Source organism: Phyllobates terribilis, unplaced genomic scaffold, assembly GCF_046119375.1.
Source record: "Phyllobates terribilis strain yellow unplaced genomic scaffold, ASM4611937v1 Scaffold_14__1_contigs__length_39327217, whole genome shotgun sequence".
NCBI lineage: Eukaryota > Metazoa > Chordata > Amphibia > Anura > Dendrobatidae > Phyllobates > Phyllobates terribilis.
The window spans coordinates 35,493,104-35,517,531 of NW_027362774.1; the positions used below are offsets into that span (position 1 = coordinate 35,493,104).

At 55.6% G+C, this 24,428-nt stretch overlaps 1 protein-coding gene across 1 annotated transcript; it reads right to left on the reverse strand.

The window, feature by feature from the left end:
- Nucleotides 1–5,003: 5,003 nt before the first annotated feature.
- Nucleotides 5,004–24,428, reverse strand: MEAK7 (MTOR associated protein, eak-7 homolog). The gene is made up of 8 exons (XM_073659907.1): nucleotides 24,290–24,428; nucleotides 18,301–18,449; nucleotides 17,564–17,791; nucleotides 17,263–17,410; nucleotides 15,998–16,420; nucleotides 15,757–15,875; nucleotides 13,624–13,803; nucleotides 5,004–5,516 (listed from the first exon to the last, which is right to left on the reverse strand). Exons 2-8 carry the CDS (start codon nucleotides 18,436–18,438, stop codon nucleotides 5,400–5,402), a joined length of 1,353 nt encoding a protein of 450 aa, XP_073516008.1. The 5' UTR covers nucleotides 18,439–18,449; nucleotides 24,290–24,428; the 3' UTR covers nucleotides 5,004–5,399.

The window sequence follows — 24,428 nt, forward strand, 5'->3', positions numbered from 1 at the left end:
GTATACACCTATAGAGACCGCGCCGTATACAGAGGCTGCACGGTATACACCTATAGAGACCGCGCCGTATACAGAGGCTGCACAGTATACACCTATAGAGACCGCGCTGTATACAGAGGCTGCACGGTATACACCTATAGAGACCGCGCTGTATACAGACGCTGCACGGTATACACCTATAGAGACCACGCTGTATATAGAGGCTGCACAGTATACACCTATAGAGACCACGCTGTATATAGAGGCTGCACAGTATACACCTATAGAGACCACGCTGTATATAGAGGCTGCACAGTATACACCTATAGAGACCGCGCTGTATACAGAGGCTGCACAGTATACACCTAGAGACCGCGCTGTATACAGAGGCTGCACAGTATACAACTATAGAGACCGTGCTGTATACAGAGGCTGCACGGTATACACCTATAGAGACCGCGCTGTATACAGAGGCTGCACAGTATACACCTATAGAGACCGTGCTGTATACAGAGGCTGCACGGTATACACCTATAGAGACCGCGCCGTATACAGAGGCTGCACAGTATACACCTATAGAGACCGCGCTGTATACAGAGGCTGCACGGTATACACCTATAGAGACCGCGCTGTATACAGAGGCTGCACAGTATACACCTATAAAGACTGCGCTGTATACAGAGGCTGCACAGTATACACCTATAGAGACCGCGCCGTATACAGAGGCTGCACGGTATACACCTATAGAGACCGCACCGTATACAGAGGCTGCACGGTATACACCTATAGAGACCGCGCTGTATACAGAGGCTGCACGGTATACACCTATAGAGACCGCGCTGTATACAGAGGCTGCACAGTATACACCTATAGAGACCGCGCTGTATACAGAGGCTGCACAGTATACACCTATAGAGACCGCGCTGTATACAGAGGCTGCACAGTATACACCTATAGAGACTGCGCCGTATACAGAGGCTGCACAGTATACACCTATAGAGACTGCGCCGTATACAGAGGCTGCACGGTATACACCTATAGAGACCGCGCCGTATACAGAGGCTGCACAGTATACACCTATAGAGACCGCGCTGTATACAGAGGCTGCACAGTATACACCTATAGAGACTGCGCTGTATACAGAGGCTGCACAGTATACACCTATAGAGACCGCGCTGTATACAGAGGCTGCACGGTATACACCTATAGAGACCGCGCCGTATACAGAGGCTGCACGGTATACACCTATAGAGACCGCGCCGTATACAGAGGCTGCACAGTATACACCTATAGAGACCGCGCTGTATACAGAGGCTGCACGGTATACACCTATAGAGACCGCGCCGTATACAGAGGCTGCACGGTATACACCTATAGAGACCGCGCCGTATACAGAGGCTGCACGGTATACACCTACAGAGACCGTGCTGTATACAGAGGCTGCACGGTATACACCTATAGAGACCGCGCCGTATACAGAGGCTGCACAGTATACACCTATAGAGACCGTGCTGTATACAGAGGCTGCACAGTATACACCTATAGAGACCGCGCTGTATACAGAGGCTGCACAGTATACACCTATAGAGACCGTGCTGTATACAGAGGCTGCACAGTATACACCTAGAGACCGCGCTGTATACAGAGGCTGCACGGTATACACCTAGAGAGACTGCGCCGTATACAGAGGCTGCACGGTATACACCTATAGAGACCGCGCTGTATACAGAGGCTGCACAGTATACACCTATAGAGACCGCGCTGTATACAGAGGCTGCACGGTATACACCTATAGAGACCGCGCTGTATACAGAGGCTGCACGGTATACACCTATAGAGACCGCGCTGTATACAGAGGCTGCACGGTATACACCTATAGAGACTGCGCCGTATACAGAGGCTGCACAGTATACACCTATAGAGACCGCGCTGTATACAGAGGCTGCACAGTATACACCTATAGAGACCGCGCTGTATACAGAGGCTGCACAGTATACACCTATAGAGACCGCGCTGTATACAGAGGCTGCACGGTATACACCTATAGAGACCGCGCTGTATACAGAGGCTGAGGCTGCACAGTATACACCTATAGAGACCGCGCTGTATACAGAGGCTGAGGCTGCACAGTATACACCCCGCCCCTGCTGTATACACACGGCCGGTGCTGGGTGGGCTGCAGTATTAGGACACAGGATTATTATAGCAGCATTATTATCACTGCAGCGCGGTTTACTCGTCTGAATCTTGTGGCCGGAGCTCGAGTATCCACATATAATAATACAGGACAATGAGCCGACACCGTGAGCAGCCCCCCGGTCTATAGAATACACGCAGCCCATGCTATATACTGTATACTCCAGGGGTCTAGATTTGTGGCAGGGCCGGACTGCTGACCTTCTGGAGTGGAAGCCCCCGCTACAGTCACAGCTGGAAGTCTTGTTCCAGAAAATGAAGCATTTCCCAGACAATTCTCACAATTCCATGTTCGGTTATACACAGGTTTATTTCCTTTGTGTGTATTTCAACAACACAAAAAAAAGCCAATTTGGACATAATTTCACACAAAATTCCAAAAAATGGGCCGGACACAATTGTAAGAAAACAACTTTGTTTCAAGCATGTGATGCTCGTTCACACTCACCTGTGGCAAGTAACAGGTGTGGGCAATATGGAAATCACACCTGAAACCAGACAAAAAGGGGAGAAGTTGCCTCAATCTTTACATTATGTCTGTGTGTGCCACACTAAGCACGGAGAACAGAAAGAGGAGAAGAGAACTGTCTGAGGACAAGAGAAACAAAGTTGTTGAAAAATATCAACAATCAAGGTTACAAGTCCATCTCCAGAGATCTTGATGTTCCTTTGTTCACTGAGGGCAACATAATCAAGAAGTTTACACCCCATGACACTCTAGATAATCTCCCTGGATGTGGACGGGAGAGAAAAATTGATGAAAGGTTGTAACGCAGGATAGTCAGGATGGTGGATAAGCCCCAATCAAGGTCCAAAGAAATTCAAGCTGTCCTGCAGGTTCAGGGGGCATCAGTGTCAGCGCGAACCATCCGTCCACATGTGAATGAGATGAAACGCTATGGTAGGAGACCCCGGAGGACCCCACTGCTGACACACAGACATAAAGATAGACTGCAGATTGCCAAAATGTACATGTGTAAGCCAAAATCCTTCTGGGAAAGCGTCTTGTGGACAGATGAGACCAGGACAGAGCTTTTTGGTAAAGCACATCTGTCTACTGTTTACCGAAAGTGGACTGAAGCCTACAAAGAAAAGAACACAGCACCTACAGTCAGATATGGTGGAGGGTCACAGATGTCTTGTGGTTATTTTGCTGCCTCTGGCACTGGGGATCTTCACTGTATCATGAAATCTGAAGATTACCAAAGGACTTTGACTGATTGGCAATGTAGCGCCCACTGTCAGAAAGCTGGGTGTGCGTCCTAGGTCATGGGTCTTCCAGCAGGACAATGACCCCAAACATACTTCAAGAAGCCCCCAGAAATGGATGGTAACAAAGCTCTGGAGAGATCTGAAGTGGCAGCAATGAGTCCGGATCTAAATCCCATTGATCTCCGCAGCATCTGGAGTCATGTGTATGATGCGGGGGAGGGGAGGGCGCGATATTACAACCAACAAATCAGAAGTCTCAGAATGGGGCATAAATCCCGGGTGGAGACCCCCATGTAGAGGAGACGGGGGTCCGATCAGATCGGGATATTTATTAACCTGGCTATATATAAATAGAAGTTTCCAGAAGCTTCAGCCCCAGAACGTCGGCGCAGAAGAATCTCATAAAATCATTTCTATAAAATCTGACATCGGTGAGGTAGGACAGGACGGTGCTGGAGGACTGGGGCCGGGGCCCACAGCGGAGGGGGGATGGGACGGCAGGGCCGGGGCCCACAGCGGAGGGGGGGATGGGACGGCAGGGCCGGGGCCCACAGCGGAGGGGGGGATGGGACGGCAGGGCCGGGGCCCACAGCGGAGGGGGGGGATGGGACGGCAGGGCCGGGGCCCACAGCGGAGGGGGGGATGGGGCAGCAGGGCCGGGGCCCACAGCGGAGGGGGGGGATGGGACGGCAGGGCCGGGGCCCACAGCGGAGGGGGGGATGGGACGGCAGGGCCGGGGCCCACAGCGGAGGGGGGGATGGGACGGCAGGGCCGGGGCCCACAGCGGAGGGGGGGATGGGACGGCAGGGCCGGGGCCCACAGCGGAGGGGGGGATGGGGCGGCAGGGCCGGGGCCCACAGCGGAGGGGGGGATGGGGCGGCAGGGCCGGGGCCCACAGCGGAGGAGGGGATGGGGCGGCAGGGCCGGAGCCCACAGCGGAGGGGGGGATGGGACGGCAGGGCCGGGGCCCACAGCGGAGGGGGGGATGGGGCGGCAGGGCCGGGGCCCACAGCGGAGGAGGGGATGGGGCGGCAGGGCCGAGGCCCACAGCGGAGGGGGGATGGGGCGGCAGGGCCGGAGCCCACAGCGGAGGAGGGGATGGGGCGGCAGGGCCGGGGCCCACAGCGGAGGGGGGATGGGACGGCAGGGCCGGGGCCCACAGCGGAGGGGGGGATGGGGCGGCAGGGCCGGGGCCCACAGCGGAGGAGGGGATGGGGCGGCAGGGCCGAGGCCCACAGCGGAGGGGGGATGGGGCGGCAGGGCCGGAGCCCACAGCGGAGGAGGGGATGGGGCGGCAGGGCCGGGGCCCACAGCGGAGGGGGGATGGGGCGGCAGGGCCGGGGCCCACAGCGGAGGAGGGGATGGGGCGGCAGGGCCGGGGCACACAGCAGAGGACTGGGGGGCAATGGGGCGGCAGGGCTGGGGTCCACAGCGGCGGGGGGGGGGATGGGATGGCAGGGCCGGGGCCCACAGCGGAGAGGACTGGGGAGGGGGATGGGACGGCAGGGTCGGGGCCCACAGTGGAGAGGACTCGGCAGAGGGGGTAATGGGGCGGCAGGGCCGGGGCCCACAGCAGAGGACTGGGGGGTAATGGGGCGGCAGGTCCAGGGCCCACAGCAGAGGACTGGGGGGTAATGGGGCGGCAGGTCCAGGGCCCACAGCGGAGGACTGGGGGGATGGGACGGCAGGTCCAGGGCCCACAGCGGAGTACTGGGGGGATGGGACGGCAGGTCCAGGGCCCACAGTGGAGGACTGGGGGGATGGGACGGCAGGTCCAGGGCCCACAGTGGAGGGGCACAGCAGGCAGCAGACAGGGCCTTTATCTTGCAGCCTCCTGCATGAATCTGCTGCCATCTTGTGGTGAACACTGATAGCTACAGCCACACGGCTGAGTTATAACTGGCTCTAATAATGGTGAGATCAGAAGGCAGCGGCCCCCAGCGTCTCCCCCGACGCTCATCGTCCACAGTCAGTGCTTGTACCGACCACCTCCGGCCTCCCGTCCGCTCCTCCTACGTTTCATCCTCCTCTTTATCTCTCAATCCATCGCTCTGCCGCGTCCGCCCGGTCATCTCCAGCAGCGCCCGCACCTCGGGGTCGGCGTCCAGGATGCTCTTCTTGTTCTTAACCTGCACAGAAGTGTAGAGACGAGGGATGACTGTTACATGGGACTGCACACAGGCGAATATCACCAGCAGAGCCGCGGCCGCATCTCACACAACGCAGCACCGCAGCGACGAGACTATACTGAATGTGGGGGGGTGGTATATACAGGCATGGAGGGGGGGTATATATACTATATACAGGCATGGAGGGTGCGGTATATACAGGGGGTACGGAAAGTATTCAGACCCCTTTAAATGTTTCACTCTTTGTTTCATTGCAGCCATTTGGTAAATTCTAAAAAGTTCTTTTTTTTCTCATTAAAGTCCACTCTGCACCCCATCTGGACTGAAAACACAGAAATGTAGAAATTTTTGCAAATTTATTAAAAAAGAAAACCTGAACTATCACATGGTCATAAGTCTTCAGCCCCTTTGCTCAGTATTGAGGAGAAGCCCCCTTTTGAGCTAGTGCAGCCATGAGTCTTCTTGGGAATGATGCAATAAGTTCTTCACCCCTGGATTTGGGGATCCTCGGCCATTCTTCCTTGCAGATCCTCTCCAGTTCCGTCAGGTCGGATGGTGAATGTTGGTGGACGGCCATTTTCAGGTCTCTCCAGTAATGCTCCATTGGGTTTAGGTCAGGGCTCTGTCTGGGCCGGTCAGGAATGGTCACAGAGTTGTTCTGAAGCCGCTCCTTTGTTATTTTAGCTGTGTGCTTAGGGTCATTGTCTTGTTGGAAGGTGAACCTTCGGCCAAGTCTGAGGTCCAGAGCTCTCTGGAAGAGGTTTTCATCCAGGATATCTCTGTACTTGGCCGCATTCATGTTTCCTTCAATTGCAACCAGTCGTCCTGTCCCTGCAGCTGAAAAACACCCCATAGCATGATGCTGCCACCACCATGTTTCACTGTTGGGATTGTATTGGGCAGGTGATGAGCAGTGCCTGGTTTTCTCCACACATACCGCTTAGAATTATCACCAAAAAGTTCTATCTTCGTCTCATCAGACCAGAGACTCTTATTTCTCATAGTCTGGGAGTCCTTCATGTGTTTTTGAGCAAACTCTATGCGAGCTTTCATATGTCTTGCACTGAGGAGAGCCTTCTGTCAGGCCACTCTGCCATAAAGGCCCGACTGGTGGAGGGCTGCAGTGATAGTTGCCTTTGTGGAACTTTCTCCCATCTCCCTACTGCATCTCTGGAGCTCAGCCACAGTGATCTTGGGGTTCTTCTTTACCTCTCTCACCAAGGCTCTTTTCCCACGATTGCTCAGTTTGGCTGGACGGCCAGGTCTAGGAAGACTTCTGGTGGTCCCAAACTTCTTCCATTTAAGGATTATGGAGGCCACTGTGCTCTTAGGAGCCTTGAGTAATGCAGAAATTCTTTTGTAACCTTGGCCAGATCTGTGCCTTGCCACAATTCTGTCTCTGAGCTCCTTGGGCAGTTCCTTTGAGCTCATGATTCTCATTTGGTCTGACATGCACTGTGAGCTGTGGGGTCTTATATACACAGGTGTGTGCCTTTCCTAATCAAGTCCTATCAGTTTAATTAAACACAGCTGGACTCCAATGAAGGAGTAGAACCATCTCAAGGAGGATCACAAGGAAATGGACAGCATGTGACTTACATATGAGTGTCTGAGCAAAGGGTCTGAATACTTATGACCATGTGATATTTCAGTTTTTCTTTTTTAATAAATTGGCAAAAATTTCTACATTTCTGTTTTTTTCAGTCCAGATGGGGCAGAGTGGACTTTACTGAGAAAAAAAAAGAACTTTTTAGAATTTATCAAATGGCTGCAATGAAAGAAAGAGTGAAAAATGTAAAGGGGTCTGAATACTTTCCGTACCCACTGTACAATTATATGCAGGCATGGGGGGGTGCGGTATATACACTATATACAGGTATGGGGGGTGCGGTATATACACTATATACAGGTATGGGGGGGTGCGGTATATACACTGTATACAGGCATGGGGGGGTGCGGTATATACACTATATACAGGTATGGGGGGTGCGGTATATACACTATATACAGGTATGGGGGGTGCGGTATATACACTGTATACAGGCATGGGGGGGTGCGGTATATACACTGTATACAGGCATGGGGGGGTGCGGTATATACACTATATACAGGTATGGGGGGTGCGGTATATACACTATATACAGGTATGGGGGGTGCGGTATATACACTATATACAGGTATGGGGGGGTGCGGTATATACACTATATACAGGCATGGGGGGTGCGGTATATACACTATATACAGGCATGGGGGGGTGCGGTATATACACTGTATACAGGCATGGGGGGGTGCGGTATATACACTGTATACAGGCATGGGGGGTGCGGTATATACACTATATACAGGTATGGGGGGGTGCGGTATATACACTGTATACAGGCATGGGGGGGTGCGGTATATACACTATATACAGGTATGGGGGGTGCGGTATATACACTATATACAGGTATGGGGGGTGCGGTATATACACTATATACAGGCATGGGGGGGTGCGGTATATACACTATATACAGGCATGGGGGGGTGCGGTATATACACTATATACAGGTATGGGGGGGTGCGGTATATACACTATATACAGGCATGGGGGGTGCGGTATATACACTATATACAGGCATGGGGGGGTGCGGTATATACACTGTATACAGGCATGGGGGGGTGCGGTATATACACTGTATACAGGCATGGGGGGTGCGGTATATACACTGTATACAGGCATGGGGGGGTGCGGTATATACACTGTATACAGGCATGGGGGAGTGCGGTATATACACTGTATACAGGCATGGGGGAGTGCGGTATATACACTGTATACAGGCATGGGGGGGTGCGGTATATACACTGTATACAGGCATGGGGGGGTGCGGTATATACACTGTATACAGGCATGGGGGGGTGCGGTATATACACTATATACAGGTATGGGGGGTGCGGTATATACACTATATACAGGTATGGGGGGGTGCGGTATATACACTGTATACAGGCATGGGGGAGTGCGGTATATACACTGTATACAGGCATGGGGGAGTGCGGTATATACACTGTATACAGGCATGGGGGGGTGCGGTATATACACTGTATACAGGCATGGGGGGGTGCGGTATATACACTGTATACAGGCATGGGGAGTGCGGTATATACACTGTATACAGGCATGGGGGGTGCGGTATATACACTGTATACAGGCATGGGGGGTGCGGTATATACACTGTATACAGGCATGGGGGGGTGCGGTATATACACTGTATACAGGCATGGGGGAGTGCGGTATATACACTGTATACAGGCATGGGGGAGTGCGGTATATACACTGTATACAGGCATGGGGGAGTGCGGTATATACACTGTATACAGGCATGGGGGAGTGCGGTATATACACTGTATACAGGCATGGGGGAGTGCGGTATATACACTATATACAGGCATGGGGGGGTACGGTATATACACTGTATACAGGCATGGGGGGGTGCGGTATATACACTGTATACAGGCATGGGGGGGTGCGGTATATACACTATATACAGGTATGGGGGGTGCGGTATATACACTGTATACAGGCATGGGGGGGTGCGGTATATACACTATATACAGGTATGGGGGTGTGGTATATACACTGTATACAGGCATGGGGGGGTGCGGTATATACACTGTATACAGGCATGGGGGGTGCGGTATATACACTATATACAGGCATGGGGGGTGCGGTATATACACTATATACAGGCATGGGGGGGTGCGGTATATACACTGTATACAGGCATGGGGGGGTGCGGTATATACACTGTATACAGGCATGGGGGGTGCGGTATATACACTGTATACAGGCATGGGGGGGTGCGGTATATACACTGTATACAGGCATGGGGGGTGCGGTATATACACTATATACAGGTATGGGGGGGTGCGGTATATACACTATATACAGGCATGGGGGGGTGCGGTATATACACTATATACAGGTATGGGGGGTGCGGTATATACACTATATACAGGTATGGGGGGTGCGGTATATACACTATATACAGGTATGGGGGGTGCGGTATATACACTGTATACAGGCATGGGGGGGTGCGGTATATACACTATATACAGGTATGGGGGGTGCGGTATATACACTGTATACAGGCATGGGGGGGGTGCGGTATATACACTATATACAGGCATGGGGGGTGCGGTATATACACTATATACAGGTATGGGGGGGTGCGGTATATACACTATATACAGGCATGGGGGGGTGCGGTATATACACTATATACAAGTATGGGGGGTGCGGTATATACACTATATACAGGCATGGGGGGGTGCGGTATATACACTATATACAGGTATGGGGGGTGCGGTATATACACTATATACAGGCATGGGGGGGTGCGGTATATACACTATATACAGGCATGGGGGGTGCGGTATATACACTATATACAGGCATGGGGGGTGCGGTATATACACTGTATACAGGTATGGGGGGTGCGGTATATACACTATATACAGGCATGGGGGGGTGCGGTATATACACTATATACAGGTATGGGGGTGTGGTATATACACTGTATACAGGCATGGGGGGGTGCGGTATATACACTGTATACAGGCATGGGGGGGTGCGGTATATACACTGTATACAGGTATGGGGGGTGCGGTATATACACTGTATACAGGCATGGGGGGGTGCGGTATATACACTGTATACAGGTATGGGGGGTGTGGTATATACACTGTATACAGGCATGGGGGGGGTGCGGTATATACACTATATACAGGTATGGGGGTGCGGTATATACACTGTATACAGGCATGGGGGGGTGCGGTATATACACTGTATACAGGCATGGGGGGGGTGCGGTATATACACTATATACAGGTATGGGGGGTGCGGTATATACACTGTATACAGGCATGGGGGGGGTGCGGTATATACACTATATACAGGTATGGGGGGTGCGGTATATACACTGTATACAGGCATGGGGGGGTGCGGTATATACACTATATACAGGTATGGGGGGTGCGGTATATACACTGTATACAGGCATGGGGGGGTGCGGTATATACACTGTATACAGGCATGGGGGGGTGCGGTATATACACTATATACAGGCATGGGGGGTGCGGTATATACACTATATACAGGTATGGGGGGTGCGGTATATACACTATATACAGGCATGGGGGGGTGCGGTATATACACTATATACAGGTATGGGGGGTGCGGTATATACACTGTATACAGGCATGGGGGGTGCGGTATATACACTATATACAGGTATGGGGGGTGCGGTATATAAACTATATACAGGTATGGGGGGTGCGGTATATACACTGTATACAGGCATGGGGGGGTGTGGTATATACACTATATACAGGCATGGGGGGGTGCGGTATATACACTGTATACAGGCATGGGGGGGTGCGGTATATACACTATATACAGGCATGGGGGGTGCGGTATATACACTATATACAGGCATGGGGGGTGCGGTATATACACTATATACAGGCATGGGGGGTGCGGTATATACACTATATACAGGCATGGGGGGGTGCGGTATATACACTGTATACAGGCATGGGGGGGTGCGGTATATACACTATATACAGGCATGGGGGGTGCGGTATATACACTGTATACAGGCATGGGGGGGTGCGGTATATACACTATATACAGGCATGGGGGGTGCGGTATATACACTATATACAGGCATGGGGGGTGCGGTATATACACTATATACAGGCATGGGGGGGTGCGGTATATACACTGTATACAGGCATGGGGGGGTGCGGTATATACACTGTATACAGGCATGGGGGGGTGCGGTATATACACTATATACAGGCATGGGGGGTGCGGTATATACACTGTATACAGGCATGGGGGGGTGCGGTATATACACTGTATACAGGCATGGGGGGTGCGGTATATACACTATATACAGGCATGGGGGGGTGCGGTATATACACTATATACAGGCATGGGGGGGTGCGGTATATACACTGTATACAGGCATGGGGGGTGCGGTATATACACTGTATACAGGCATGGGGGGTGCGGTATATACACTGTATACAGGCATGGGGGGGTGCGGTATATACACTGTATACAGGCATGGGGGGTGCGGTATATACACTATATACAGGCATGGGGGGGTGCGGTATATACACTATATACAGGCATGGGGGGGTGCGGTATATACACTGTATACAGGCATGGGGGGTGCGGTATATACACTGTATACAGGCATGGGGGGTGCGGTATATACACTATATACAGGCATGGGGGGGTGCGGTATATACACTATATACAGGTATGGGGGGTGCGGTATATACACTATATACAGGCATGGGGGGGTGCGGTATATACACTATATACAGGTATGGGGGTGCGGTATATACACTGTATACAGGCATGGGGGGGTGCGGTATATACACTATATACAGGCATGGGGGGGTGCGGTATATACACTATATACAGGCATGGGGGTTGCGGTATATACACTGTATACAGGCATGGGGGGATGCGGTATATACACTATATACAGGCATGGGGGGGTGCGGTATATACACTATATACAGGCATGGGGGGTGCGGTATATACACTGTATACAGGCATGGGGGGATGCGGTATATACACTGTATACAGGCATGGGGGGATGCGGTATATACACTATATACAGGCATGGGGGGGTGCGGTATATACACTGTATACAGGCATGGGGGTTGCGGTATATACACTGTATACAGGCATGGGGGGTTGCGGTATATACACTGTATACAGGCATGGGGGGATGCGGTATATACACTGTATACAGGCATGGGGGGGTGCGGTATATACACTATATACAGGCATGGGGGGGTGCGGTATATACACTATATACAGGCATGGGGGGGTGCGGTATATACACTGTATACAGGCATGGGGGGGTGCGGTATATACACTGTATACAGGCATGGGGGGGTGCGGTATATACACTATATACAGGCATGGGGGGGTGCGGTATATACACTGTATACAGGCATGGGGGGGTGCGGTATATACACTATATACAGGCATGGGGGGTGCGGTATATACACTATATACAGGCATGGGGGGGTGCGGTATATACACTATATACAGGCATGGGGGGTGCGGTATATACACTATATACAGGTATGGGGGGTGCGGTATATACACTGTATACAGGCATGGGGGGTGCGGTATATACACTATATACAGGCATGGGGGGTGCGGTATATACACTATATACAGGCATGGGGGGTGCGGTATATACACTATATACAGGCATGGGGGGTGCGGTATATACACTATATACAGGCATGGGGGGGTGCGGTATATACACTATATACAGGTATGGGGGGTGCGGTATATACACTATATACAGGCATGGGGGGGTGCGGTATATACACTATATACAGGCATGGGGGGTGCGGTATATACACTGTATACAGGCATGGGGGGGTGCGGTATATACACTATATACAGGCATGGGGGGGTGCGGTATATACACTGTATACAGGCATGGGGGGGTGCGGTATATACACTATATACAGGCATGGGGGGGTGCGGTATATACACTATATACAGGCATGGGGGGTGCGGTATATACACTATATACAGGCATGGGGGGTGCGGTATATACACTATATACAGGCATGGGGGGTGCGGTATATACACTATATACAGGCATGGGGGGTGCGGTATATACACTATATACAGGCATGGGGGGTGCGGTATATACACTATATACAGGCATGGGGGGTGCTGTATATACACTGTATACAGGCATGGGGGGGTGCGGTATATACACTATATACAGGCATGGGAGGTGCGGTATATACACTATATACAGGTATGGGGGGTGCGGTATATACACTGTATACAGGCATGGGGGGTGCGGTATATACACTGTATACAGGCATGGGGGGGTGCGGTATATATACTATATACAGGCATGGGGGGTGCGGTATATACACTATATACAGGCATGGGGGGTGCGGTATATACACTGTATACAGGCATGGGGGGTGCGGTATATACACTATATACAGGCATGGGGGGGTGCGGTATATACACTATATACAGGCATGGGGGGGTGCGGTCTCCCACCTGCAGCTCCTCGCTCAGCTCACCCAGCCCCCACACCTCCATGGCGTCTATGCAGAACTCCTCGGTGGCGGACAGCTGCGGGCTGTTATACGTCGTACATCGCGGCTTCGCTTTGCTGTGGCCTTTTCCAAAATTACTGTCGATCCAAAGTCCAAAGTAGTCGTGCTGCCCCCCCATACCCTGAGGAGCAACGGAGGGACAGGTGACCAACACAGGAGGAGCAGGTGACCAACACAGGAGGAGCAGGTGACCAACACAGGAGGAGCAGGTGACCAACACAGGAGGAGCAGGTGACCAACACAGGAGGAGCAGGTGACCAACACAGGAGGAGCAGGTGACCAACACAGGAGGGACAGGTGACCAACACAGGAGGAGCAGGTGACCAACACAGGAGGAGCAGGTGACCAACACAGGAGGAGCAGGTGACCAACACAGGAGGAGCAGGTGACCAACACAGGAGGTCATCACATCCCCCTCCCCCGCACACACACCCCCGCTCACACCCCCACTCACATCCCCCACTCACATCCCCCCTCACACACCCCTCCCCCACTCACATCCCCCTCCCCACACACACACCCCTCCCCCGCTCACATCCCACTCACATACCCCTCCCCCGCACACACACCCCTCCCCACTCACATCCCCCCCCTCACACACCCCTCCCCCACTCACACCCCTCCCCCGCTCACATCCCACTCACACACCCCTCCCCCGCACACACACCCCTCCCCCACTCACCCCCCCTCAAACACCCCTCCCCCACTCACACACACACCCCTCCCCCGCACACACACCCCTCCCCCGCTCACATCCCCCTCCCCCACACACCCCCCTCACACACCCCTCCCCCACACACCCCCCTCACACACCCCTCCCCTCACACCCCCCCCACACACCCCTCCCCCACTCACACACACACCCCTCCCCCGCTCACATCCCCCCCTCACACACCCCCCCACACACCCCTCCCCCACTCACACACACACCCCTCCCCCGCTCACATCCCCCCCCACACACCCCCCCTCACACACCCCTCCCCCACACACACACCCCCCCTCACACACCCCTCCCCCACTCACACCCCTCCCCCACTCACACACCCCCCTCACACACCCCTCCCTCACTCACACACCCCCCTCACACACCCCTCCCCCACTCACACCCCTCCCCCACTCACACCCCCCTCCCCTCCCCACACACCCCTCCCCCACCCCTCCCCACACACCCCTCCCCCACTCACACACCCCTCCCCCACTCACACACCCTCCCCCCTCACATCCCCCCCTCACACACACACACCCCTCCCCCACTCACACACACCCCCCTCACATCCCCCCCTCACACACCCCTCCCCCACTCACACACCCCCTCACACAGCCCTCCCCCACTCACATCCCCCCTCACACAGCCCTCCCCCACTCACATCCCCCCTCACACACCCCTCCCCCACTCAGACACACACACACCCACCCCCCACTCACATCCCCCCCCTCACACACACACACCCCTCCCCCGCTCACACAGCCCCCCGCTGACCCCGCACTCACCTACCCCTCCCCCGCTGGCCGCACACACACACACCCCCCTCCCCCGCTCACACAGCCCCCCGCTGACCCCGCACCCACCCACCCCTCCCCCGCTGGCCGCACACACACCCCTCCCCCGCTGGCCGCACACACACACACCCCCCTCCCCCGCTCACACAGCCCCCCGCTGACCCCGCACCCACCTACCCCTCCCCCGCTGGCCGCACACACACACACCCCCCTCCCCCGCTCACACAGCCCCCCACTGACCCCGCATCCACCCACCCCTCCCCCGCTGGCCGCACACACACACACACCCCCCTCCCCCGCTCACACAGCCCCCCGCTGACCCCGCACCCACCTACCCCTCCCCCGCTGGCCGCACACACACACACACACCCCCCTCCCCCGCTCACACAGCCCCCCGCTGACCCCGCACCCACCCACCCCTCCCCCGCTGGCCGCACACACACACACACACACCCCCCTCCCCCGCTCACACAGCCCCCCGCTGACCCCGCACCCACCCACCCCTCCCCCGCTGGCCGCACACACACACACACACCCCTCCCCCGCGGCCCCGCACACCCCCGGCGGCGCTCACCAGGCCGTTGGGCATGGTCTGCTGGCTGTGGTTCAGGTACATGTAGTGCTCGTTGTAGCCGGTGTAGGTGAAGACGTCCAGACGTGGCGACACGGTGAACAGGAAGCACCTGCTGTCACCTGAGGACAAGACACCACAGTGCAGGGTCACAGCAGCACAGAGTGTTTGCAGCAGACAAGTCTTGTGGTGTAAATATTCTGACAGCAGAGATGGAGGAGACCAGGCGGCTCCCCGGACTCACCCCGAAACTGCGGCTTCACCTCCCAGTTCTGTGCTGCGAATCCCCCGAAGATGAACCCGCCGGCGTCCCTCAGCACGAGGAGGCTCGGGCCCTGGTCCACCACGTGGCCGCACAGCTGGGAGAAGCTCTCGCCGTGGACCCTGGTGGAGAAGAGCAGCCGCCATTTGTGCTGCATGTCAGAGGGCAGGTGTGCGTTCAGGTACATGATGGCGGGCAGATCCAGGAGGCTGACGAAGGCCGGCGCCCTCCCCAGGCGGCAGCGCGGCACCAGGCAGCCGACGTCTCCATCCTGCCGCAGGACGGAGAAAGCCAACGTCACCACCACTCGCAGGAGCGCAGAGACCATGGGGACCTTGTAGAGCCAGTCCTCGAGGGCCGCCCCGCAGAAGGAGGAAAGCTCAGCACTGTCCAGCGGGGGCCCACCTGCAACATAAGGGTGACAGCCGGGGTCAGCGCCGGCGACAAGGGGGCCGCAGCCGGGGTCAGCGCCGGAGACGGGGGGGCCGCAGCCGGGGTCAGCGCCGGAGACGAGGGGGCCGCAGCCGGGGTCAGCGCCGGCGACGAGGGGGCCGCAGCCGGGGTCAGCGCCGGAGACGAAGGGGCCCCAGCCGGGGTCAGCGCCGGCGACGAGGGGGCCGCAGCCGGGGTCAGCGCCGGCGACGAGGGGGCCGCAGCCGGGGTCAGCGCCGGCGACGAGGGGGCCGCAGCCGGGGTCAGCGCTGGCGACGAGGGGGCCGCAGCCGGGGTCAGCGCCGGCGACGAGGGGGCCGCAGCCGGGGTCAGCGCCGAGACGAGGGGGCCGCAGCCGGGGTCAGCGCCGGCGACGAGGGGGCCGCAGCCGGGGTCAGCGCCAGAGACGAGGGGGCCGCAGCCGGGGTCAGCGCCAGAGACGAGGGGGCCGCAGCCGGGGTCAGCGCCAGAGACGAGGGGGCCGCAGCCGGGGTCAGCGCCGGCGACGAGGGGGCCGCAGCCGGGGTCAGCGCCGGCGACGAGGGGGCCGCAGCCGGGGTCAGCGCCAGTGCAGTGACGACGTCCTACCCTCCATCCATTTCTAGGTGGTCTCAGCCCCTGGGGTCCCCCTGATTCTGCAGTATAGCCACCCCTCCCCCACTCAGGACTGCTGAATCCAGCGCATCCCCCGATGACCCCGCCTTTCATACATACACAGTGGGGGGCGATATCTGGGACAAGACCTGGGGGGATAATACGTTGCGGCTCTCACGTTTGTCAGGTATCATTAACCCTTTGCCCCCTGGGGTCGTTACCGCTGGGCTCCTGTAACTGTGACATCAGCTGAGCCGCCAGCGCGCGGACCCCGTGGTCGCAGTCCCGCGTATTTTCCAGGCTCCATCCGGAGAGTGCGTTCTGCTGACAGAGGACGTGGACCGCTGCGCCGATCACATCCGCCAGGAACTGGAAAAAAAGAGAAGTCGCGGATGAGACTCGTCAACATCCGGTAAAACGCACGAACCGCGCCGGAGTCACCGGAAATGTGCGCCCCTCCCCCGATCAATGTCGGTGATGTAACGCCCACATGACAGCGCACACCTGACAGCGCACACTCACCTGCTGCACCCGCTGCCCCGTTACTTTCCCGCAGTTGTCAGCCCCGACCATTGGCGTTATGAGCGCGCTCTTCTCCTCGGCCGTCCCTCGCAGGAGCTCAATGATGAACACGACGTACTGCTCGCGGGTCACCTCCGGAGCTGTGGGGGCGCCGCTGACGTTCACGCTCTGTACCCCACGAAATATGCACTGAGACATGGAGGCCGGGAGCGAGGAAGCGAGGGAGTCCTGAGGAAGGAGCAGACGATGGGGGCAGTAGTACAACGACCATGTAATAATGATGAGGTCCCCCTGCCCAACTACAGCGGGGGGCTGGCGTCACTGACAAACACGGATGGCCCCCCATGTACCGAGGTTACAGCTGGATCGCTGCACTATGGGGAAGGCAACTTGGTAGAAACAACCTGCTCGCTGTCAGTGAATGGAAACCCGGATGTCCAGAGCCTGAAAACTGCTCCTCACAGCTGAGGGTCCGTGACATTGTATCCTGCGATGCTCTGCAGGGCAGAAGCTGTGTGAGCAGGACAAGGTCAAGGCTGCGGCTGTAAACACTAATATTTCCATTCATGGACAGCAAGCAGAGAGCAGGGTCACGGATCAGTCAATCCCCGGACAAATCTTTACCAGATTCCTCATCTCCACTGACTGATAACAGAGAACAGTGGAGGCTGTGCATGCACCGCAGACCATCAGGTTGTATCTGCCCTCTGCGGGGGAGGGGACCGGCCGCGTCTTACCTGGAACGTTGTCAGTCCCACGCATTTCTTACTCGGGTTTCTTGACAAATTATCAAAGCTCCTCTCTATCTGAGCCCGCTCCTCCGGGCGCACCCGAGCCGATCGTCTCTGGTAACCGCTGCTTTCCACATTTCCCATCACTGAAGACCCTGCAAAGTGCAAGACACGGCCGTCAGCAGAGAGGAGAGAGCGAGGTGAAGGGGCGGCAGAGGGGAGAGCGCGAGAGAGGAGAGAGCGAGTCGACGGGGGCGGCAGAGGGGAGAGAGAGAGAGCGAGTCGACGGGGGCGGCAGAGGGGAGAGAGAGAGAGCGAATCGACGGGGGCGGCAGAGGGGAGAGAGAGGAGAGAGCGAGGCGACGGGGCGGCAGAGGGGAGAGAGAGAGGAGAGAGCGAGGCGACGGGGCGGCAGAGGGGAGAGAGAGAGGAGAGAGCGAGGCGACGGGGCGGCAGAGGGGAGAGAGAGAGGAGAGAGCGAGGCGACGGGGCGGCAGAGGGGAGAGAGAGAGGAGAGAGCGAGGCGACGGGGCGGCAGAGGGGAGAGAGAGAGGAGAGAGCGAGGCGACGGGGCGGCAGAGGGGAGAGAGAGAGAGGAGAGAGAAAGGCGACGGGGGCGGCAGAGGGGAGAGAGAGGAGACAGCGAATCGACGGGGGCGGCAGAGGGGAGAGAGAGAGAGAGTCGACAGGGGCGGCAGAGGGGAGAGAGAGAGGAGAGAGCAAGGCGACGGGGCGGCAGAGGGGAGAGAGAGAGGAGAGAGCGAGGCGACGGGGCGGCAGAGGGGAGAGAGAGAGGAGAGAGCGAGGCGACGGGGCGGCAGAGGGAAGAGAGAGAGGAGAGAGCGAGGCGGCAGAGGGGAGAGAGAGAGGAGAGAGCGAGGCGACGGGGCGGCAGAGGGGAGAGAGAGGAGAGAGCAAGGCGACGGGGCAGCAGAGGGGAGAGAGAGAGGAGAGAGCGAGGCGACGGGGCGGCAGAGAGGAGAGAGAGAGGAGAGAGCGAGGCAACGGGGCGGCAGAGGGGAGAGAGAGGAGAGAGCGAGGCGACGGGGCTGCAGAGGGGAGAGAGAGAGGAGAGAGCGAGGCGACGGGCGGCAGAGGGGAGAGAGAGAGGAGAGAGCGAGGCGACGGGGCGGCAGAGGGGAGAGAGAGAGGAGAGAGCGAGGCGACGGGGCAGCAGAGGGGAGAGAGAGAGAGGAGAGAACGAGGCGACGGGGCGGCAGAGGAGAGAGCGAGGCGACGGGGCGGCAGAGGAGAGAGCGAAGTGACGGCAGAGGGGAGAGAGAGGAGAGAGCGAGGAGACGGCAGAGGGGAGAGAGAGAGGAGAGAGCGAGGCGACGGCAGAGGGGAGAGAGAGAGGAGAGAGCGAGGCGACGGCAGAGGGGAGAGAGAGAGAGGAGAGAGCGAGGCGACAGCAGAGGGGAGAGAGAAAGGAGAGAGAGAGGCGACGGCAGAGGGGAGAGAGAGAGGAGAGAGCGAGGCGACGGCAGAGGGGCGAGAGAGAGGAGAGAGCGAGGTGACGGCAGAGGGGCGAGAAAAAGGAGAGAGCGAGGCGACGGGGCGGCAGAGGGGAGAGGGAAAGGTGACGGGGCAGCAGAGGGGAAACAGGAGGAGAGGGGAGAGGCGACGGGGCGGCAGAGGGGAGAGAGGGCGAGGTGAAGGGACGTCAGAGAGGAGAGAGGGGGAGAGCTGCAACCAAATCTCCGTCACTAGTTTGCACTGGAAGCTCAAGACAGTTTCACAGAGTTTTTCAGCAGAGCAGTGAGCGCAGCTCTGGAGGTGACAGAGCAGGGTCAGTCAGGTGTCAGTCGGTTTTTGTTTCCACTATAAATATTACAAACAATCACATGTTATTAGGTCTCAGCCTCGAACAACCGGAGATTATAGGCTTAACCCCACGACTGCCAGAGAGGGATACACATTAAACAGTCCACTCCTAGAGGTATATACTCCCCCCCCCCCCATGTCACAGTCCTAGAGGAATATACTCCCCCCCCATGTCACAGTCCTAGAGGTATATACTCCTCCCCCCCATGTCACAGTCCTGGAGGTATATACTCCTCCCCCCCATGTCACAGTCCTAGAGGTATATACTCCCCCCCCATGTCACAGTCCTAGAGGTATATACTCCCCCCCCATGTCACCATCATAGAGGTATATACTCTCCCCCCCATGTCACAGTCCTAGAGGTACAGTATATACTCCCCCCCCATGTCACAGTCCTAGAGGTATATACTCCCCCCCCATGTCACAGTCCTAGAGGTATATACTCCCCCCCATGTCACAGTCCTAGAGGTATATACTCCCCCCCATGTCACAGTCCTAGAGGTATATACTCCCCCCCCATGTCACAGTCCTAGAGGTATATAAACCCCCCTATGTCACAGTCCTAGAGGTATATAAACCCCCCTATGTCACAGTCCTAGAGGTATATAAACCCCATGTCACAGTCCTAGAGGTATATACCCCCCCATGTCACAGTCCTAGAGGTATATACCCCCCCATGTCACAGTCCTAGAGGTATATACCCCCCCATGTCACAGTCCTAGAGGTATATACCCCCCATGTCACAGTCCTAGAGGTATATACTCCCCCCCCCCATGTCACAGTCCTAGAGGTATATACTCCCCCCCCATGTCACAGTCCTAGAGGTATATACTCCCCCCCCATGTCACAGTCCTAGAGGTATATACTCCCCCCCCATGTCACAGTCCTAGAGGTATATAAACCCCCCTATGTCACAGTCCTAGAGGTATATAAACCCCCCTATGTCACAGTCCTAGAGGTATATACTCCCCCCCCCCCATGTCACAGTCCTAGAGGTATATAAACCCCCCTATGTCACAGTCCTAGAGGTATATAAACCCCCCTATGTCACAGTCCTAGAGGTATATACACCCCATGTCACAGTCCTAGAGGTATATACCCCCCCATGTCACAGTCCTAGAGGTATATACCCCCCCATGTCACAGTCCTAGAGGTATATACCCCCCCATGTCACAGTCCTAGAGGTATATACCCCCCATGTCACAGTCCTAGAGGTATATACCCCCCTATGTCACAGTCCTAGAGGTATATACCCCCCTATGTCACAGTCCTAGAGGTATATACTCCCCCCCATGTCACAGTCCTAGAGGTATATACTCCCCCCCCATGTCACAGTCCTAGAGGTATATACTCCCCCCCATGTCACCATCATAGAGGTATATACTCTCCCCCCCATGTCACAGTCCTAGAGGTACAGTATATACTCCCCCCCCATGTCACAGTCCTAGAGGTATATACTCCCCCCCCCCATGTCACAGTCCTAGAGGTATATACTCCCCCCCATGTCACAGTCCTAGAGGTATATACTCCCCCCCATGTCACAGTCCTAGAGGTATATACTCCCCCCCCATGTCACAGTCCTAGAGGTATATAAACCCCCCTATGTCACAGTCCTAGAGGTATATAAACCCCCCTATGTCACAGTCCTAGAGGTATATAAACCCCATGTCACAGTCCTAGAGGTATATACCCCCCCATGTCACAGTCCTAGAGGTATATACCCCCCCATGTCACAGTCCTAGAGGTATATACCCCCCCATGTCACAGTCCTAGAGGTATATACCCCCCTATGTCACAGTCCTAGAGGTATATACTCCTCCCCCCCATGTCACAGTCCTAGAGGTATATACTCCCCCCCCATGTCACAGTCCTAGAGGTATATACTCCCCCCCCATGTCACCATCATAGAGGTATATACTCTCCCCCCCATGTCACAGTCCTAGAGGTACAGTATATACTCCCCCCCCATGTCACAGTCCTAGAGGTATATACTCCCCCCCCATGTCACAGTCCTAGAGGTATATACTCCCCCCCATGTCACAGTCCTAGAGGTATATACTCCCCCCCCCATGTCACAGTCCTAGAGGTATATACTCCCCCCCCATGTCACAGTCCTAGAGGTATATAAACCCCCCTATGTCACAGTCCTAGAGGTATATAAACCCCCCTATGTCACAGTCCTAGAGGTATATAAACCCCATGTCACAGTCCTAGAGGTATATACCCCCCCATGTCACAGTCCTAGAGGTATATACCCCCCCATGTCACAGTCCTAGAGGTATATACCCCCCCATGTCACAGTCCTAGAGGTATATACCCCCCATGTCACAGTCCTAGAGGTATATACTCCCCCCCCATGTCACAGTCCTAGAGGTATATACTCCCCCCCCATGTCACAGTCCTAGAGGTATATACTCCCCCCCCATGTCACAGTCCTAGAGGTATATACTCCCCCCCCATGTCACAGTCCTAGAGGTATATAAACCCCCCTATGTCACAGTCCTAGAGGTATATAAACCCCCCTATGTCACAGTCCTAGAGGTATATACTCCCCCCCCCCATGTCACAGTCCTAGAGGTATATAAACCCCCCTATGTCACAGTCCTAGAGGTATATAAACCCCCCTATGTCACAGTCCTAGAGGTATATACACCCCATGTCACAGTCCTAGAGGTATATACCCCCCCATGTCACAGTCCTAGAGGTATATACCCCCCCATGTCACAGTCCTAGAGGTATATACCCCCCCATGTCACAGTCCTAGAGGTATATACCCCCCATGTCACAGTCCTAGAGGTATATACCCCCCTATGTCACAGTCCTAGAGGTATATACCCCCCTATGTCACAGTCCTAGAGGTATATACTCCCCCCCATGTCACAGTCCTAGAGGTATATACTCCCCCCCATGTCACAGTCCTAGAGGTATATACTCCCCCCCCCCCATGTCACAGTCCTAGAGGTATATACTCCCCCCCCCCATGTCACAGTCCTAGAGGTATATACTCCCCCCCCATGTCACAGTCCTAGAGGTATATACTCCCCCCCCCATGTCACAGTCCTAGAGGTATATAAACCCCCCTATGTCACAGTCCTAGAGGTATATAAACCCCCCTATGTCACAGTCCTAGAGGTATATAAACCCCCCTATGTCACAGTCCTAGAGGTATATAAACCCTCCTATGTCACAGTCCTAGAGGTATATACACCCCATGTCACAGTCCTAGAGGTATATACCCCCCCATGTCACAGTCCTAGAGGTATATACCCCCCCATGTCACAGTCCTAGAGGTATATACACCCCCATGTCACAGTCCTAGAGGTATATACACCCCATGTCACAGTCCTAGAGGTATATACTCCCCCCCATGTCACAGTCCTAGAGGTATATACTCCCCCCCCCCGATGTCACAGTCCTAGAGGTATATACCCCCCCTATGTCACAGTCCTAGAGGTATATGCCCCCCATGTCACAGTCCTAGAGGTATATACACCCCATGTCACAGTCATAGAGGTATATACTCCCCCCCCCCCCAATGTCACAGTCCTAGAGGTATATACCCCCCATGTCACAGTCCTAGAGGTTTATACCCCCCTATGTCACAGTCCTAGAGGTATATGCCCCCCCATGTCACAGTCCTAGAGGTATATGCCCCCCCATGTCACAGTCCTAGAGGTATATACTCCCCCCCCCATGTCACAGTCCTAGAGGTATATACTCCCCCCCCATGTCACAGTCCTAGAGGTATATACTCCCCCCCCGATGTCACAGTCCTAGAGGTATATACACCCCATGTCACAGTCCTAGAGGTATATACACCCCATGTCACAGTCATAGAGGTATATAAACCCCATGTCACAGTCCTAGAGGTATATACCCCCCATGCCACAGTCCTAGAGGTATATACACCCTATGTCACAGTCATAGAGGTATATACTCCCCCCCCCCATGTCACAGTCCTAGAGGTATATGCCCCCCCCCCCATGTCACAGTCCTAGAGGTATATACCCCCCATGTCACAGTCCTAGAGGTATATAAACCCCATGTCACAGTCCTAGAGGTATATACCCCCCATGTCACAGTCCTAGAGGTATATACTCCCCCATGTCACAGTCCTAGAGGTATATACACCCCATGCCACAGTCCTAGATACACATGCTGCGCTCTTTACCTTCTTTCGTCCTGCGACTTTCTAAGCTCCGCCCTCTCGTGACGTCAGTTGTTCTCTCCAGTCCCCGCCCCGCTCAATCATTACAGCCGTGAGGAATGTGTAATCGACAGATTTGTTGTCCAATCAGCATGGCAATAGT

Bases quoted from the DNA above. Each gene is read 5' to 3' on its own strand.
- MEAK7 (XM_073659907.1), bottom strand. From the start codon at position 18,438: ATGGGAAATGTGGAAAGCAGCGGTTACCAGAGACGATCGGCTCGGGTG. The intron at 16,421-17,262 runs GTAACGACCCCA...CTTATGTTGCAG, and splicing joins ACAGTTACAGGAGCCCAGCG to GTGGGCCCCCGCTGGACAGT. The intron at 13,804-15,756 runs GTGAGCGCCGCC...GTTGCTCCTCAG, and splicing joins AGACCATGCCCAACGGCCTG to GGTATGGGGGGGCAGCACGA.